The following is an 18,464-nucleotide window of genomic DNA, read 5'->3' on the forward strand; positions in this document are numbered from 1 at the left end:
GAATGGAATGGGAAACGTTTTTGTGGTTTCCCCCCGGCAGCCCATGGGTTAAACGAATGCCAGACAGAGCTGTTCCTCTTGAAACCTACACCCCAAAATTCCTGTAACTCAGGGATTCCTCCCAGAAACATCTGCTAGGATCTCCCAGAATTGAGTGAAAGGGGGATGGGGACCCCCAGACTGAGCAGGAGGGGCCTGGAACCCCCAAATCCAAACACGAGGGAGGGGTTTGGAGATTGGAGGGATAAATTGGAAGGGGCAAAAGAGTGGGGGAAAAGAAGGGGCGGGGACCCACAAAGAATAGGAGACGGTGCTGAGAAACCGAAATTGAATTCGTTGGGGTTAGTGGATCGGGGGAAAACGACCGAAAAACGGGGGAAAGGAGAGGGAAAGGTGGGCTTGGGATGAAAGAAACCTGGTTCCCTGTCCCGTAGCACTCGATCCCCTGGAGCGATTCCCTGCGGCTTGTGGGGGAGGAAGATCCGCATTGGGGGGGGTCCCCCAAGCCCCCTGCCCATCCCACGTGTCCATACTCGCTGCTGCCCTCCAGCTCCCAGCCCGGCCCCGGCCGCCTGCTCTGCTCCCTGAGGGGATTTCCCCCCCTGCCCACATCCAGCTGAGCTGCTCCCAGGGCCAGCAGCAGGTCTCGGGGGGCCACGTGCTGGCCACTGCCGTGCTCCCCAGCGGGGACTGGAGCCAGCAGCTCCTGGTGCTTGCTGGAAACCGCCCCCGGCAATGCGGGCTCAGCTCCCAGCTGCCAGGTGGAGCACGTCAGCCTGGGGGCCCCCCTGAGCCGGCACTGGGGCAGGGCCCCCGGCCCCCACAGCGCCGGCAGGGCTGGCAGGACACCGAGGGGATTTGGGCTCCCTGGGCTTAACTGGCAGCCCCTCCTTGAGAACCCCTCCCCCCTGTCCCAGCTCCCCCTCATCCCCCCTCTCCCAGCCCTTTCCCAGCGGCTCCCGGCCCCCGCTCCGCTCACCCCAGAGCTCCTCGCCAGCAGCCGAGAGATGGAGGAGGGAGGGAAGGAGGAAAGGAGGAGGAGGGGAGGAAGAGGAGGGGTAGGAGGGAGCAGGAACTGCAAGAGGAGCAGAAAGGAGGCCCCACGTGCGTCCATCGCTCTCTGGATCTGCAGCCCCTTCCGCCGGGAGCAACGGGCCCCGCATCCCGCAGCTCACCGGGGACGGGAATGACGGATTTGTTTGTCTTTACAAACCAGCTGGGGCTCTGCAGACAAGATGAAACCAGCACTGAGCGAGAAAACAAACCAATGGGATGGATTCCACGATGGATGAATGGAAAAAGATAGTTGCCTTTACAAACAAACAGTAGATTTGCTGGTAAATTATATTGGATATTGAAAAAATGAAGGAGGCAAAGGGGAAAAAACCAAAATTCCATAAGAATTAAAAATGAAGACGCAGGGTTATACACTGTAGGGGAATCTTAGTTTTTCAGGCATTCCGGAAATCTGTACCTCTCAAGTACCTCAGGCAAAGGGAAAGTGAGGGAGATGGAGCTGGGAAATTGGGATAAAAAAAGTCCTTTACCTCCAAGAATTTTTAGAGACCCCAGGGGGAAATTTCCCCAGGCCTTTTCCTCTATATGACTAAAGTAAAAGGGGGTCCTCGCCCCTTTTGGGCAAAACCTCTGGTGTTTTTGGTTAATTTTCCTGACAGCTGGGAAAGGGGGGAGGCATAGGGGCCTTCCCCAGCAGCTGTGGCGAGGGCAGGCACAGAAAGGCCTGAAGCTGCAAGAGTGAGAGCAAGGATTGTCCCGCAGTGGCTGGAGATGGCAAAGGAGGGTGCCCAGGCCGAGGATTTGAGCAGAGGATCTGTGGGCAGGCCCAGGGGCTTCCCCCGCTGGGGAGCCCTGGCTGCTGCTGCGTTGCCTTCAGTGCAGGCTCAGGGGTGGCCTGTTTAATATTCCCTTCCAATTCAGATTTCTGAGTCTGGAAGAGCCATGGCTGGGGCATCAATCATTTTATTTTTTCATTTTGTTAAGTTTTGTTCTCTTTCTCATGTCCACCCTATAACATTGAGACTATCTGGGGCTAAGGAAGTCACACAATGCTCAGGCTAGAACAAAGAATCTTCAGTCCAGCTCCTGCAGTTCCCTAATTTTCCTAAGAATTGTTCCAGCTCCATTTTTGTCCTGGGAAACATTATTTCTGAGATTCCCTGAACCCTCTCTGAATCAATACACCACAATCCCTCAGTCAAAAAATGTCCCAAATATTTAACCATTTTCTCTACCATTTGCTCTTCCTTTTTTTCCAGGTACTCAAAGCTGCTTTTTTGCTTGCAAACGAAGCCATTTCACAGAGGCTTCCTCTACCTCTTCTCCATGTTTTTCTGGCTGGATCAAGTCATCCACATCCTGCATTAAGCCAGTCCCTGGGGGTGAGGTCAATTCCTTTGATATTTCCTGCAAGGCTTGCCCCAGTCAGGCCGGTGCTTCCGTGCATCCCTGCAGAAGGACCGTCCATGTCTTGAGCATTTTCCCTTCTACCTCTTGTTGCCAGCCCAAGGCAGAATTGTGTTTGCATCCTCTGGAAGTGGGCAGATCCCCAGAAAGCATCTTTTGCATCAAGTTCTGAATGGCAGCAGTGTGAGGAGGGCACCTGGTTGAGGATGGTGTAAGGATCTGAGCCTGTGGGGTGCCTCGGTTTCATCATCTCATTTTTTCTTCTTGGGTCCTGCAGCATTCTGTGGATTCCATTGGATTTCTTGTTTGGCAGGATAGGAGCATTCTAGGGAGCCATCCCTGGCTCCCAAAGCCGTGCCTTGAGCAGGACTCACAGACAGGCTGTGAGCCCTTCCTTCCCTCCCTTGGAACAGGGGATTGCTTTTCGACACCTCTTGTCCTGGTTGCTTCAGGGAAATTTGGAGAGGCTCCATATCTAATTTTGCCCATTTCCCTGGGGCTGCCCACACTTGTGGGTTCACTTCAGCCTAGGCTCTGCCAGACATTTGACACAGAGGTACAACAGAACCAGCCTCTGTATCCCCTTTTGCAACATTAATTTGCATTCCCCATTTAGCCATCAAATCCCTTCCCAGTAAATTACAATCACAATTGTGAGCAAATAAAAATTCCTGCATTTTTAACACAATCCCACATCTGCTAATAGTGGCTGAATAAAACACACCTGCTCATCTTTCACACTTAGTGCCTTAATAATTAAAATATTCCCTAGCACCTTTAGGTGTAAGATTCTGAGTGGATGGAGAGGCCCCTGTGTCCATCAGGAAAGGTCTCCTCTGGATTCCGAGCCACCCTGAATGTTCCCAAGGGCTGCAGTGTGGTGGGTCCCTGGTGGAATGGGAGCTGTGCCACCGCTAAGAATCCGTGTCCATCAAGGGCTGGACTTGCTCGTGCTGAGGGTGCTCCTGTCTGTGCTTGCAGTGTCCTTGTGCCCTGCAGCTGGAAGGCTGATTCCTTGCCAGGGGCTGTTTGGGTGGGCTGTCCCCTGGCCAGGAGGGCAATGCCTGTGCCAGGTGCTTGTGGCCGAGGGTGTCCCCTGGGTGCTGGGGCCCCCTTGGGCCCTGGGCTTGATCCCTCAGGGGCTGTAGGAACTCTGCCATGGCCTTTGCCTTCAGCTTGGCCTTTTGCTCATCCCTTGCTGCATTCAGCTGCTGAGCCTTTGTGAGCAAGTGCTGCAGGGGCTTCTTCTGGCCCTGCTGCAGCCCCCCTCAGTGCCTGGGGGTGCTCATCCTGTGGCAGCTGCTGAGCTTTCTGCAAAATCCTTCCTTTCTCCAGGGACCCACCAGGAAATGCTTAAAAGATCCTCTGGATCCTTGCAGGTCTAATCCCCATTTCTGAGCTGTTCCTTTCTCGTGCTCGCTGTGCTGAGGCTCCCCTCCCCAGCCCGTATCCCAGAGCCGGTCCCTGTCCTGCCGCAGTGTCCAAAGGCGGCCCCCCCGGCGGGCAGGGCCGGCAGCTCCACGGGGCCGGGCGGCGGCCGGGGCGCCCCGCAGCCTCCTGGGGGCCGGGGGCCACTGCCGGCCCTGCCCGGGGGGTGCTGGGCTCAGGCAGCGCCCGGCGCTGAGCCCCGGCTGCCCCACAGCCCCGGCCCGGCCCCACAGCTCCCCACAGGCCCCCAGCCCGTGCTCCCGGTGCCGCAGCTCTGCGCCCGCTCCTGCCGCTCCCAGCTCAGAGAAACCCCCTGAAATCCTGACCTCCTTCTTTTCCTGTCCTGGAAAACTGGGATACAAAGGATCTGAGTCAGCTGGCAAATTCTGAGGATAAGACCCTTCTGAAAATCATTCCAATCCTCAGTATTTTTTTTCTCTTCCTCTTCCTTTCCATCTTCATTTTTCTTACCCCATGGATTCCTCCTGTTGCTTCTTGCCTTAAGCACATTCCTGCACACTCCCCTTCACCCAGTCCCTTCCGAGCACATCAACACCATCCATCCCCTGTTGTCTAAATCCCTTCTGGACTTCCCTTATTGCCCCCTTGGGTGTCCATGTCCTTAATTACCTCTGGGAGAATGTGCAAACGACCTCCACATGCTTCCAAGGGACCCTTGAGAGATATTCTGGGATCTTCATCCCTTTGTCCAGGATGCCCTTCTAACATTCCCTTTTCTCCCCTCAATGGTCCTACCTGGATCCCACCTGTGCCCCCCTGGGCCCCAGCGCCCCCCTTGAGGGGAATTTGGGGAGGTGGGAGGGGGGAGCGCCAAGGCCGGGCCCCCCCGCGCTGTGGTGGCGGGAGTGGCTGCAGTGGGGAGCGAGTGCGGGCGGAAGCGGCCGAGAGCCCAGCTCTGCCCCAGGCCGAGCTGGCCCAGCTCCATCCGTGCCCCTGCGGTGGGATGCTGTGGGACTGGGGGGGAAGAGGGAGCCGGCAGTGGGTGCTGGGCTTGGGGGCAGGAGGAGAAGGGAAGGAGAAGCAGGGCTGAAGAACAAAATTGTCAAAATATCTATCTCGGGTTTTACAGAAGAAGGAGGAAGAGGTGTGAGCAAGAGTTGGGACACAGGAGGAGGAGGAGGAGGAGCAGGAAGAGGAAGCAGCACAAGGTTCCTCCCTCCCTCTGTGTGCAGTCCCAGGAGTGTTTCCCTGCCCACAGTCAGCAGGTGACTGGAGAGGGGGATCCATGACTTTCACTGTGCTGAATTTTGGTGTTTCTGAGTTTTATTGGGCTAAATGTTGGTGGTTTGTTTTTTTGCAGGGGCTGAATCTTTCTATTCTGGAGGGGGTTTTGCCTGAATTTGGTGTTTGGGTAGTTTTTGATCAGTGTTTTTATGTTTGGAGGATGTTTGGGCTGAATCTTGGTGTTTTGGTTTCTTACAGACACAAGATGCCCAATGACTTTCTGAGATGAACTTGGGCATGGAGGAACCCCCAGCCCAAGGCGCTGTCCTGTCTTTTTTTCCTCCTAATCAGGAATTTTCATACCGTGTCTAAATGGAAGAGGAGGAGGAAAAGTCCTGGAGGTGCCACACAAGGAGGGGCTGCAAACCCAGTCCAGGGAGCTGCGAGGAGGAAAGATCCCCCCACTGCCAGGAACACGGCCAGAGATCCAGCCAGAGCTCAGAGCTGGGGGAGAAGCCGCACAAGTGCTTGGAATGTGGGAAGGGCTTCAGGTGGAGCTCCCACCTGATCCGGCACCAGGTGACCCACACTGGGGAAAAGCCCTACGAGTGTGGGGAATGTGGGAAGAGCTTCAGCCAGAGCTCCAACCTGAGGAGTCACCAGAGGATCCACACTGGGGAAAAGCCCTACGAGTGTGGAAAATGTGGGAAGAGCTTCAGAGGTATCTCTAACCTGATGAGACACCAGGTGATCCACACAGGGGAACGGCCCTACACCTGCTTGGAATGTGGGAAGAGCTTTGGGTGGAGCTCCACCCTGAGAAAACACCAGCTCATCCACACTGGGGAGAGGCCCTACGAGTGTCCCCAGTGTGGGAAGAGGTTTCAGACCAGCTCCGATGTCCTCCAACATGAGAGGATTCACACAGACGAGAGGCCCTTCCGCTGCCCCGACTGCGGGAAGGGCTTCCAGCACAACTCCAACCTCACCGTCCACCGGCGCATCCACACTGGGGAGAGGCCCTACGAGTGTCCCCAGTGTGGGAAGAGCTTCTCAGACAGCTCTCACTTTTCGCGACACCAACGTAGGCACCAGTAAGGGAAGCCCTGCGAGTGCCCCGAGTGCGGGAAGAGCTTCGTGCGCTGCTCCAGCTCCATCCCCCATGGGAGGATCGGCGTTGGATGATCCCCAGTGACCCCCGTTGGGCAGAGCCCTGGTGATCCGTGGTCCTGGTGATCCGTGTTGGGAAGACACCTGGCTGGGAGGCTCCACATCTTCCTGGCTCCCCGTGGGCACCTGGATGAACACCGGGGCAGGACCATGCATTGGGACACAGACCAACAATGGCAATTCCTTGGGGAGAGTGGATTCGTTGACTTTTAATCCTAGAGAACCTTTTCCTGCTGCCTCAGGAGCTCTGTGGGGAGAGAAAAGGGGGTGACACCAGGCTTGAGGGGCCCAAGGGGAGCACACACGCTCTGTGGAGAGGGAGGACATGACCCCTGGGATCCCCCCTCACCCAGCCCACCCAGGACCCTCTGAAACCTCCTTTGGACTAACTAATTTTAAAAAATGAGGTATTTTAGAAAATTTGGAGATCTCAGCTAGAGAGAGGCCTTGCTGGAACTAGTCAGAGTTAATGATTAAGTGAGAAGCAGGATTTGCAATAATGAATCTCGGACTTAGGTAAAAAATTACTTGTCATTGTATGTTTGTTCAGCTGTGCTTATAATGAGAAAAGAGAAACTGACAAACGGGTTCAGGAAGATCACAGACGTTACATCTGGAAACCCATTTAAAAGTGACAAGGGAGGAAACTGGAGTTGTACCAAATGTCCTTTGTAATGTCAACCATTGTAAAGGTAGAAAGGTGAGAGTGAGGAAGAGCGGTTTTCCTTCATCTCTTGATGTCCCCTCCTCCCGAAAACGACCCCCTCTTCAAATTAGGGAGCCAACCACACAGGCATAATGACATTTTAAATTCATTGCTATGAATTTTAATCCGAAGTGGAGCATGGGAAGTGTTAAGCATTTATAAATATGTATTAGTATTAATATGTATTAGTATTTTGGATATTCAAGACTTTTGTAAATAGACACTGGAATCTTTTGTCAACTTGCAGTGCGTATTAAGGGGTGACTCCCGCACTCGCCCAGTGCTGTGATTAAACATCCACTTTGTAACTTTAAACTGTTGGAGAGGTTTTTTGTCCATTAACAGATTGATATTGATACTGGATCAATATTGCTATTTTGTTAAATCACTCCCAGTCTCTTCCCAGCCTCCCCAGGACCCACCAGAGCCCCTCCTGTTCCTCTCAGGATCCCACAGCCCCCTCCCAATTTCCCCCCACTGCCCCAGGACCCCCAAACCCTCTCCCAGACCCTTTCAAGCCTCACCAGGACTCATCAAGACTCCTCCCAGTCTCTTTCCAGCACAACCAACCTCATCCCAATCCCTGCTTTCCAATCTCCAACCTCCTTCCAGCCCCTCCAGGCTCACTCAAATCCCTCCCAGTGACACCCAGCACCCCCAAACTCCCTCCCAGTGTCCACCAGGACCCCCAGAACCTCATCCCACCCTCCCCAACATTCTTCAAACCCCTTCCCAGCCATCCTAATCACCTCAATCCCTTCCCCAGTTTAAACCATGCCATGTCAAACTCCCTCCCAGTTCCTCCCAGCACACCCCAATCCCCCTCCTGTTCCCCCCAGTGCCTCCCCCGCTGCCCCCGGCGCTGTGGGGGCCGGGCCGTGCCCCAGTGCCGGCTCAGGGGGTGCTCCAGGCTGACGTGCTCCACCTGGCAGCTGGAGCTGAGCCCGCATTGCTGGGGGGGTTTCCAGCAGCACCAGGAGCTGCTGGCTCCAGCTCAAGGGCAGCAGCGAGATGGACACACAGGGATGGGCGCTGGGAGAGATTGGGGACACACTGGGATCAGCTGGGTGTGAAATGGTGCCAAGGCCGGTCAGCTCTTCCTCAGCTCCACACCGGGATTGGAACACACCTCAGGAGCATGATGACCCGAGGTGTGGCTTAGAGCAATGCTCTATAGCACTTAACAGCTGTCAGACACAGTGTGGAGGCAAGAATGGGGGTAAGGTGGTTTTTTTTGGGTTTTGGTATTGGGTTTCAGGGAAAGCTTTAATCTCCCAAGGGTCCAGGGACAAAAGACACAGAATACAAGCATACAGCGATTTATATATGGGGAGGGTCCAAGGGTTGATACAAAACTTCAACCAGTGAGGGATATCCTGGGGAGGGGAATAGGACACATGGATCAATGGGGTGCTGTGGATTAGGGGATTTCCAAAGGGGACGTCCAAGCAGGGGGTTGGCATAAGGCAGGATTGACAGGGAACATTTGGGAACAAGGGGCAGGGTGGACAAGATTGATAGGGAAGGGACTGGAAAAAGGGGTTGGGATACAATGATGGGCAGGGCAGGGGAGGAGATAACTTTGGGTTAAACCAACAAAGCAGGGGGGTAACAGCCTGGCTCAGCTGCAGGGGGGTCCCAGGGTGTGAGGATGGAGGGTTTGGGAGGGTTCCAGTCCTGGATACAGGGGTGCGCGGGGGTCCTGCTGCAGCGGAATGGGAGTTCAGGGTCTCTTCCTATGTTCTGGGGTTCAAGGGGTCCCAGTGCCTGAAAATGGAGGTTCAGGGGGGTCCTGATGCCCAGAAATGGGGGTTCTGGGAGGTTTCCATTCCTGAGAATGGGAGTTCAGGGTGTTCCAGGTTCCAGACAAGGGGGTGCAGGGGTTTTTGGAGCTGGGAAGGGGGTACCAGGGCGTCCCAGTGCCCCAAAATGAATGTTCAAGGGGGTCTCTGTGCTCAGGAAGGGGGGTTCCCCCAGAAATGGAAGCGCAGAGGTTCCCCATTCCCACTGTAATAAATGGAATTGATTTGTGCTACTTAAATTGTAACTGTTATTAAAGTTATTATTAGAAACGATCAAGAATCCGTGTTACAAAGCAGATGAACTCCTTTGCAGATGTTACATGTCAAAATTAAGGTACAGTCTGTAGTTTAGAAGATAAATGGTCAGAAAAATCGGAAATAGGAGGAAACTTATGGGAAACATTAATGAATATGTATAAGCATACAGTATATAAGTTTAGCTTGAAGTGCTTTGTTTCGTATGTGAGGTGAGGCGAGAAGCTCCCCCCGTACCCTGATCGGTTTTGCTTATGCCTTAAGCATTTGTAACCACTGGCCAATGATATTCACATATATATATCTGAATATATCTACTTAATTGTATCTCTTTTTTACTAAATTGTATTCTTTTATTATTTTGTATCCAATTTATTAAACTATGTTATCAATTAATTAAATTTGATTGTTTGGAAATTTGAAAGTAATTTATAACACTACTATATCAAAAGCAGGTAAAAATGATTACAAACTGTGCTATATCAAAATCGTTGTGATTATAATAATTTGGAAAAGCCAACACATAATAGCGAAGGTCAACAACACCAACATAGTTATTTATCACAAACACAGGGCAGGTTTTTCCCTTGCATGGAGCACTTGGGCCTTCCCCGGGCCCCTTCTGCCCTCCCGCAGAACCAGAGGCATTTTCCAGCGCACACAGTTTGTAAGCAAGAGCCGGCTGCAGCCCAGAAGGCTCCAAGCGCCTCCTTCCAGGCTGACTCTGCAGATGCCGAGGCTGCTCTGGGCTCTGCCAGGCTCTGCTGGGGCTCAGCTCTGGGCGAGGCTGGGCCCGCTCTCCCCTCGCAGTGCTCCGGGCAGCTGAGTCACAGCGGGAGAAGGACAGGACACCTCAAGGGACTGGAGGTTTAACAGAGATTTTATTCAAATAACTGCCAGAACAAACAGGCTGTCCTAACTACCCTAACTAACTAGCAGTACTAACTACCATAACTAACTTCTTCTTCTAACTACTATAACGAAAAGCTGGCCTCCTGTGCTTCATCTCCTCCGCTGCTCCCTCAGTTGCTTTGCTGCAGTGATCAGAGGGGTCAGGCTGGAGAGAGGCTTGGCTGATGACAAAAATGGGTGCTGCCCAAGGGATAAAAAAGAAAGAAATGAACTGTTACTTTCCAGACTCAAGTTCCTCACAGGCTCTGTTGCAACAGGACAAAGGGGAATGGTTTGAAAGTCAAGAGAGGGAAGCAGGCTCAGATTAGATCTAAAGAAGAATTGCTGTAGCAGGAGAGTGGGGAAACACTGACAGAGGGAGCCCAGAGATGCGGGAGGTGCCTCCTCCCTGGAAACATCCAGGCTCGGGTCAGGCAGGGCTCTGAGCCACCTGATGTGCTTGAAGATGTCCCCGCTCGCTCGTGGCGGGGCACCAGGTCCAGATGAGCTCGACAGGAGCCTGCCAAGCCAAAGCAGGCGAGGATTCTGCTTGCTTTGCGTGTGAAAAGCAGCGGGACTGGAGATGATGGGAGGGGGGCCCCACAAGAAAAGCCCTCCCTGGCGCTGCCGTTTCCCCCGCAGCGCCGCTTGGCATTCACCTGCAGCAGCTCCTGGGCAGAGAAGCGCCGCTCCTCGTCCGGCTCCAGGCTGCACTCGAGGAAGTCCCGCAGCAGAGCCGACAGGCGCCTGGGCTCCTGCAGCTGCGGGGTCCCGTTCTGCCGGATCAGAGCGCGGGCCTGCAGGAAAAGCAAACACAGCGCTCTGACAGCTTCCTCCACACCCACAAGTGCTCACATCCAGCCCGCTTTCTCTGCCCCAGCTCCCCGGGCACTTTCCTCCCTGGCAGAGATGCTGCTGCTCACAGCTCATTCTTCTGGGCCAGCCAAAAAACCCAAACCCTGGTGCAGCCACAGCCATTGCAACATCCAAATGATCTTGCCTTCAGAGCCCATTGCATTGGCTGACTTTGTCAGTAGGAACCTCCATCAAAAATAGCCCATTTTGCTTCTCCAAATACAGACACCATATTTACAGGCCATTTTCAAGAGTCAGTGTGGTCTGCCTGTGTTATTTCAAAGGATTCTTACATCAAATGCATCTCTGCAGTGCCACTGACACTCAAGTAAATGCATTCCTGATGCCCCATGCCAGAAACTGCCAGGCAAGGAACAGCAGGTTTGTGTGGCTGAAAGCTCAGGTGTGGTGACACAGAGAAAGTAGCTTGGACTAGGAAAGAAATATGTTAGACTGTGGGGATGTTAAACAATCATCTTCATGTTGTAGACAAGTTTCCCAGTGAGAAGAGCCAGGGGGGAGTTCATCTCACAAAACCTCTTTTAGAAACTCCTTCAGAAAACTTGTTGGGTTTGGGTGTTGGGGTTGGTTTGGGGTTTTCTGCAAGACAACATTAGAGCTGATGCACTTGCTTCATGTATTTGGGTCATCCTCACAAGAGCTGCAACAACTTAAATCCCAAAGCAAATTGTTGCTGGAGACTGCAGAATATTTGTCTGTGTTCAGGCTCAGGTGCTGTGGGAATTCCCCTTCGCGATGTGCAGAAACCTCCAGCTGCTCCTCCCAGTGCAGGGTCACCCTGTGCTCACAGGCCTCTGCAAAGCCTGGAGAATTTGCCTCTTACCATGGCCCCCGTTTGCTGGAAGTAAGGAGGTTCTCCTTCCACCATCTCGATGGTCACAATGCCAAAGGACCAGATGTCCACCTTGGGGCCGTAAGGAGAACTGGTCACAACTTCTGGGGCCATCCAGTGAGCAGTGCCCACCATGGAGCTGCACTGGTCCTGCTCAGGGCTGAGCTGAGCGCAGAGGCCAAAATCAGCTGAGGACAGAAACAAGCACTGTCAAAGGCAGCTGCAATGAGGAAACCAAGCACAAAGATTCCCCACTCTCAGTCTGAGAATGCAGTGCTGAATCCAGCTGGAAAAGTCCTCAGGGCTGTAGGCAAGGAAAGATGGAACTGGACCCTTAAAGAAGCCCTCAGCTTTCATGCTTGGCTTTTACTGATTTCCTTTGAAGCTTTAGATTGCAACTCCTGCCCCTCTGGGAGGGCCATACCCAGAGCAAAGGCACTCCTGACACCCTGCTCCTCTCCTGAGCTCTCTGCACGGGGCAGCCGCTCTCAGCTGGCAGCAGGGGCCGGGCAGTGCCACCAGCAGCACTTGTGGGGCTCTGGCCCTCACTGGGAAGCAGCCCCACAGCCGCACCCCGGGAGCGCCGTGCCTGGCCAGGAACACCCACCCAGCTTGACAGAGCCGTCCATTCCCAGAAGGATGTTGGAGCTCTTCAGATCTCGGTGGATCACCCGGTTGGAATGGAGGAAATCCAGGCCCTGCAGACACTGAGAGACAACAAGAAACACGAGGGAAAAAATCAGTGGCCGGAATATATCACACAAGAAAGGACAGTTTAGAATTCTGCCAGCAGCAACTTTGCTCTGACAGCCCAGGAGTGCAGTGCAGACAAGCTCCAGGCAAAAGGTTCAAGGCAATGCTGAGAACAGCAAATCAAATCCAGAAAAGACAGAGAGTACCACAACAGCAGGAAAGGAGACAAGAACAGAGTAGAAATGCAGTGATATTTGCAGGCCATTCACTTCAGAGGCTCTTTCCTCTCCAGCTCATAAAAACATCACAGAAACAAAGGCCTGAGCATGGAGCCACTCTGTTCTCACAGCCTCTTTGGAAGGACCATGGTGTCCCAGCCATGGGAAGCACAAGCAGGATCCCTCACCTCCTGACTGACAGCTGCCATCTCTCCTTCAGCCATGCGTGTCTGTCTGACAACGTCCTGCAAAGTTCCTCCATCCATGTATTCCATCACCAGCCAGAGATCTCCATCAACAAGGAAGCTGGAAGAGGAAAACAATGGCACAGAGATGAATGTGCATTGCTCAATTCCCCCAGGGAAAAGCCTGGACTGGAGTTTTGTTCCCAGGTCACTTGTCAATGAGGACAGAATCAGATGGAGAGACATTCCTGCCAGGCTGCACAGGCCTTGGAATCTGCACAGTCTAAAGGAGAAGGAGGCACCCGGGAGAAAGGAGAGGCCTTAGATGGCAAGCAGGTGAAAAATGCACTTTAGCAACAGCCCAGCTCAATGTGGAACCACAACACTTGCCCCCAGCTGCTTCAGCATCTGAACTCATCAGTTCCACCATTCCCTCTGGAACGAGGCAACACAACTTCCAGAGTTATCCAGGGGAGGAGGCTGTGCAGCACTTGGGGCAAAAGCAGTCAAATGCTTGGAAAACCTTGCACAAAGTCCCTTCAGAAATAGGCAAGGCCATTGAAAAATGGGCAAATGAGGCATTTCTGGAAACAAGAACCTGGTCTTCCTGACATCCGCAGCAATGGGAAAGGGCTGGGAAGAAGAAGCCAAGGAAAATAATTTCTACCAGGGTTTCTCAGCACTTGCTGTAAAACACAGCAAATGGGGTCAAGTTGAAGAAAAAGCCAAAGCAAAGCAACAAAAGCACATGGAAGGAGTGAACTGCCAGGCTGTTGTTCTGGGAAGATATGGCCGGGTCAGGCATTTTCAGAACAGGCTACAGACCAGGGATGCCAGGAAAGATGAACACAGGGCCCATGCACGGGAGAAGACCTGAAGCACTCACCTGTCCAAAGAGTTGACAATGTTGGGGTTCTTCTTGTCCTTCAGGACCACGACCTCATTCACAGCTTGTTCCCTGTTCTGCCCTCTCAGACTCATTTTCTTGATGGCCACCTGAAGGGACATTGCAGACCTTTCACTGGAGGAGTCTGTGGCAGGAGGCCACAGCAAACACGGAGCGAGTCTTTTTGGAGCGACCGAGCCGGGCTGTGCCAAACTGCCTTGGGATGGGACACCAGAGCTCAGCAAGTGCCATTCCCACAGCCCATTGCTCTGCTCGCTGGGGCTGTTACAGGACTCATGGCCAGAGACATTTGGCTCTGTAAGCTCTGCAGAAATGGTGCCTCAGCTGTCAGCCTCAAAGCTCTAACAAGATTCTCTGCACCTACAGTCTTCTCAAATGGCCTCAGCACTCTTAGGATTATTATTCCAACACATTTTGCAAGCAGGAGGTAATTCTGTTTCTGTGCACACAGAGCAAAACAGCCAGGAACCCTTTAGCAATTACCCTTTAGCAATTCTATGGCATTTGGCCATGATTTCAAATGTCCCTGCTCTGTTTGGGATAGCACAACAAAGCAAACGTGCACATCCATTGCTCAGATAATCCCTGTCACAGCTGTCACTGACACCAGACCCAAACACGGCTGCAGGGTTTAGGAGAGAGCTTTGCTCTGGACATCCATCTTCTCATTTCTCTCCCTGGCTCTGTGGGAATAGCTGCAGTAGGACTAAAACCCCAAACAAGCAGAATCTCTCCTTAATTAGGCTTTGAGGTATCCTGATGAAACTCAGGATGATAAAACTGCTAAATAGTGTTCCTGTCCGAGGATGGGAAGAAGGTAAATTGGGCCTCAGTCTCCACCAGCTGATGCATTCACACTTTTAGACATGAAGAAAAGGCCAGCGTGTCCTGCTCTGACAGACACCACTGCCCTCCTTGCCTTCCTTTGGGCACTTGAGAAGGACCAAGTCTGTCCCAGCTGTGCTCTGCAGGCTGACACTGCTCTGCCTTCAGAGGAGCAGCCTGTGCAGGAAAGCTCTGCTGGGCCCCACAGCTCCAGCCACAGCTCCCAGCAGAGGGGAAAGCCCTCGAGAGCTGCCAGACGTGCTGGGCGTGTTGACACTGACCTCTCCTCCAGTGGCCCTGTCGAGTCCTTTGGAAACAGTTCCAAAAGCCCTGGAGACAAAACAGCAGAGAAGAAAGAAGCAGCGCTTTAGGCCCTGGCAGTGAAAGCCAGCCCAGACAGGAGATCTCTGCTGCCTGCAGCGTTCACAAAACACCCGAGTGCATCCACCCTTCAAACAACAGCACAGCAGCCACCAGCCCTCTGCCATGCAAGGTGTGCAAGAGAAAACTGAGGCCCAACACAAAGGAAAAGGGCTGGAGGAAATCCCAAATGTCCACACTGAATTCCTTCAGTTCAAAACCTGAGGTGGGGGTGGGTGTCTAAAGAACTGGAAAAGAATGTATTTCATCCTTTATATATTTCCTGCCTGAGACCTGCAGGATCCCCAAGGGCCCTGCCAGCAGGCAGGTGATGCATTTTCCCCTCGAGTGCAGCAGCTCTGTGTCTGTTACTGAATGTATGGGGTCTGCTACCTGTGCTGAAAAGAGCTCTTATTAGTTCATCTCTGGTTTCTGTTTCTAAACCATTGTGTTGATAATCCTGACTGATGGATAATTTTTGAAACAAAATATTTAAAAGAAATCTTCTTGAGAACTGTTTTTTCTGACAGTCACAGTCACCACATGGTGAGTTGCTCTTTTAGGCAATCCAATTCCAGGGACAGAAGATCTTCCAGGTCCCGCTCCTTGCTGCAGACAGGACACTGCCAGCCTCAGGGGCCTTTGACGGTGCCTTCTGACCACAGTTATCAATTCTGATCAGCACTGAGAGACAGCAGCATCGTACCCCAGTGTCTGAAGGGGTTTGGAGCTCTCCTGACTTCTCACTGGATCCTGCACCAGCAAAATACCTGGGCCCTGCTTGTGCAGAAGTAACTGCCTTGCACTTACCCTTGGCCAATCTGCTCCAGTTCCAGGTATTTCTCGGCAGGCTCCCCCACGCTCACGGTGTTCCCTGAAAGAAACCACGTGGAAGATGCTCCCTCTCAGATGAGAGCCAGAATGCAGCCCCACTCCCTGGGGCCGGGAGCCCCTTGCTCTCAGCTGGGGAAGGACAATAAATGACCCTGTGCCATTCAGCTGCAGAGCAGAGCAACCCTGGGTGCAGCTGATGCTGAGACACACACACAGCACCCTGCTCTGGCACACAGGAACAGAGCAGACGTACTCAGCTGCATCAGGCTCCACTCCCCTCTCCCCTCTGGCTGCAGGGCTGTGCTGCTGTCAGAATGTTCAGCCCAGGATCCTGCAGCACAGGGAGCTTCAGTGTCCTCTTCAGGAGCAGAGGGAGGTTCTCCATCCTCTTCCCAAAACTCTGCAGCTTCTCTGTCCTCTTCCCAAAATGCTGCAGGTTCACCATCATCTTTCCAAGCCGCGGGATGTTCTCCATCGACTTCCCATGCTGGAAGATGTTCACCCTCCTCTTCCCAAGCCACAGGATGTCCACCGTCCTCGTCCCACACCGGGAGATGTCCACTGTCCTTGTCCCACACCGCGGGAGCCTCGCCGTTGTATTCCCAAACCGCGGGGTGTTCGCCCTCGTCTCCCAGAACAGCGGGAAGTTCACTGCTCTCTTCCTCCTCTTTGGCCTCCTCTTTGCAAGCAGAGGGAGCCAGAGGAGGTGCTGATGCTGCTTTGGTGCCCTGTGGACAGACGGGAGCGTGAGGGACGGGAAGTTCTATCTCAGTTATCACCTTCTTTATCCTCAGCTACACATCCAGCTGCACTAAGCAGAAATAGGGTTCAGAGCTGTCCAAACTAACAATGGGCTAAAGTCAACATTGCCACTTACTGTTGGGAATTCCATTTTCCACCATGGCTAAAGCCAGCAAGCAATCTTCTGCCTGCAAAACCAGTCCTGCAGCTCTTCAAAAGCTCTTCAACAGAAACAGAGAAAACTGCCAGGGATCTCTTTGCTGCTGCTGCTGCTGCTGCAAAGACACTGACAGGAACTTTCCTTCAGCCTCCCAGGCTGGCACTCGGCTGCCACACGCCGAGCTCACAACTTGCTGCACAATTCTGAACACCAAAGCTTCCTTTCCCACTCACCGAAGGAGGAGCTGCTCGGGATCCACGCGTGAGGTGCCCTGCAACGGGAGAGGGAACGTGAACCAGATGTTGTTAGGAAAAAACTGCCTGTGGTGGGAAATGAGCAAGGCAAGCCCGAGAGAGCATTTTGCTTTCACAGCATCCCTCCAGGAGCCACAGGCCCTTCACACAGCAAGCAAGAGAGCAGCACAAAACACTGGGCTGTGTCAGCTCTTGGCTGGAGCAGCAAACGGAGGGAGTTCCAGGCTCCGCTGCCACAGACTCCCCGCTTGAGGGAACAGAACCCCCCCAGGCCTCATTGCAAATGCTGTGCACGCCCCGCTGGCTGCAGACACCCCCTTTTTCAGCTGCAGCTGCTGGCAGGAGCTCTCCCAAACCAACCGTGTCCTCATGGCAATTTGGTTACAGAGTCAACTCAGTTCCAGTGGAAGAACAGAAAGCACACAGCAAGCCCAAAGCCACAGATGCTGCACCGAGGGAAAACCTCAACTTACGTGCCAAGTGGGTTAAAAAATACCCCGAATAAGCCACAGAGAACAGAGTGCCAACTGCAGCAACCACTTGCTGCATCATTTTGGCTGCGCTGCACATGTCTGCAGACTGTACCCCTGCAAGCACAGAAGGACACCTGCCAGGGGCTGGGCTGGCTGCTGAGAATGCCTCGGGCAGGAGGATCCTCTGGCAACGAGCAGGCGCCCAGAGCCGCTCTGGACACTGAGGCCTCCGTGTCCCACAGCAACGGGAACACCACGGGGACGTGGCAACGTTCCTGTGACACCACAGCAGCCGCTCACGCAAAAACCGCCTGGAAGCTTCTCCTGTGTCACAAAGGAGCACAAAGAATCCTCCCAGGGCACAGCCTATTGCCCAAAGGATCCAAGAGGAACTCCGAAAATGCAGCAAACAAGGACACCCCATAGGCCAGCCTGAGCACTGAGGAGGAACGAGGACAGGACCAAACCAAAGCAAACATGACCTGTAATCACTGATACTGCTGAATAAAACCAGCAAGGCTTGTTCCATCTGGAATCTTTGTTCTAGTTCTAAAAACAAGCAAGGTTCTCCACTCTAAATATACAGAAGGCAGGAACTGGGGAGGAGGTGGGATTAGGAAGGAGGAGGAGCAGGAGGAAGGAGAAAGGAAAAGGAGGAGCAGGAACAGGAATAGAAGGAGAAGCTGGAGGTTCCAGTGTCCCCTGTGTCTGCAGCACCCCCGGCCACGGGCCCATCGCCCCCACCTCATCCTGCAGGTGAGCAGGGAGGGGGAGCTGGTCCCAAATCTGCCAGGGGGTCCCTGAGAGGGTCTTTTTATTGGGGTGTGTTTGGAATTCGTAGATTGAGGAATTGAGCCCCAAATATTGTCTGGTGTCCCTGGCAGGTTTTTTTTCTCTGTGTGTGTAGGTTTGGATCTTGCAGGACCCCAAAGCTGAGCCCCTTGGGGGATCTTTGGGGTCCACGTGGCCATTGCCCAGTATTGGCTGGGGGAGGACATTGGTCCTGGGGACCCCCGGGAGAGCAGAGGAGAGGAACCCCTGGGACCCCCAGAGTGGGGAGAGCAGAGAGGGGCGATCACAGAGCTGGGGGACCCCAGCAGCTTGGAGAGGTGGGAGCCTGGAGAGGAGAGACTCCTGGGATCCCTGGGATCTCAAAGCAGAGCATCAGGGGAGAAGGGACCCCATGGACCCCCAAAAGCCCCTGGATCATCGCTAAGGAGGACCCCAGAGAAGGGGGAACCCCTG

At 53.5% G+C, this 18,464-nt stretch overlaps 1 protein-coding gene and 1 pseudogene across 1 annotated transcript; both read right to left on the reverse strand.

The window, feature by feature from the left end:
• Positions 1-18,464, reverse strand: part of LOC148182306 (uncharacterized) — a 702,689-nt pseudogene that overhangs the window by 111,568 nt on the left and 572,657 nt on the right.
• LOC102110368 (serine/threonine-protein kinase PAK 3-like) lies at positions 9,966-17,316 on the reverse strand. The gene is made up of 11 exons (XM_088068908.1): positions 17,220-17,316; positions 16,726-16,763; positions 16,094-16,319; positions 15,568-15,631; positions 14,679-14,727; positions 13,552-13,661; positions 12,669-12,786; positions 12,177-12,276; positions 11,561-11,757; positions 10,521-10,658; positions 9,966-10,062 (listed from the first exon to the last, which is right to left on the reverse strand). The coding sequence occupies exons 1-11, from the start codon at positions 17,314-17,316 to the stop codon at positions 9,973-9,975; spliced, it is 1,227 nt and encodes a 408-aa protein (XP_087925034.1). The 3' UTR covers positions 9,966-9,972.

Source organism: Pseudopodoces humilis, chromosome 33 (assembly GCF_049639895.1).
Source record: "Pseudopodoces humilis isolate 2021_Gansu_Grassland_sample_001 chromosome 33, ASM4963989v1, whole genome shotgun sequence".
Classification (NCBI taxonomy): Eukaryota; Metazoa; Chordata; class Aves; order Passeriformes; family Paridae; genus Pseudopodoces; species Pseudopodoces humilis.

Bases quoted from the DNA above. Each gene is read 5' to 3' on its own strand.
- LOC102110368 (XM_088068908.1), bottom strand. From the start codon at position 17,316: ATGTGCAGCGCAGCCAAAATGATGCAGCAAGTGGTTGCTGCAGTTGGC. The intron at 16,764-17,219 runs GTAAGTTGAGGT...CTCCCGTTGCAG, and splicing joins TTTTTTAACCCACTTGGCAC to GGCACCTCACGCGTGGATCC. The intron at 13,662-14,678 runs GTCAGTGTCAAC...ATGTCCCTTCAG, and splicing joins ACAGGGCCACTGGAGGAGAG to GTGGCCATCAAGAAAATGAG.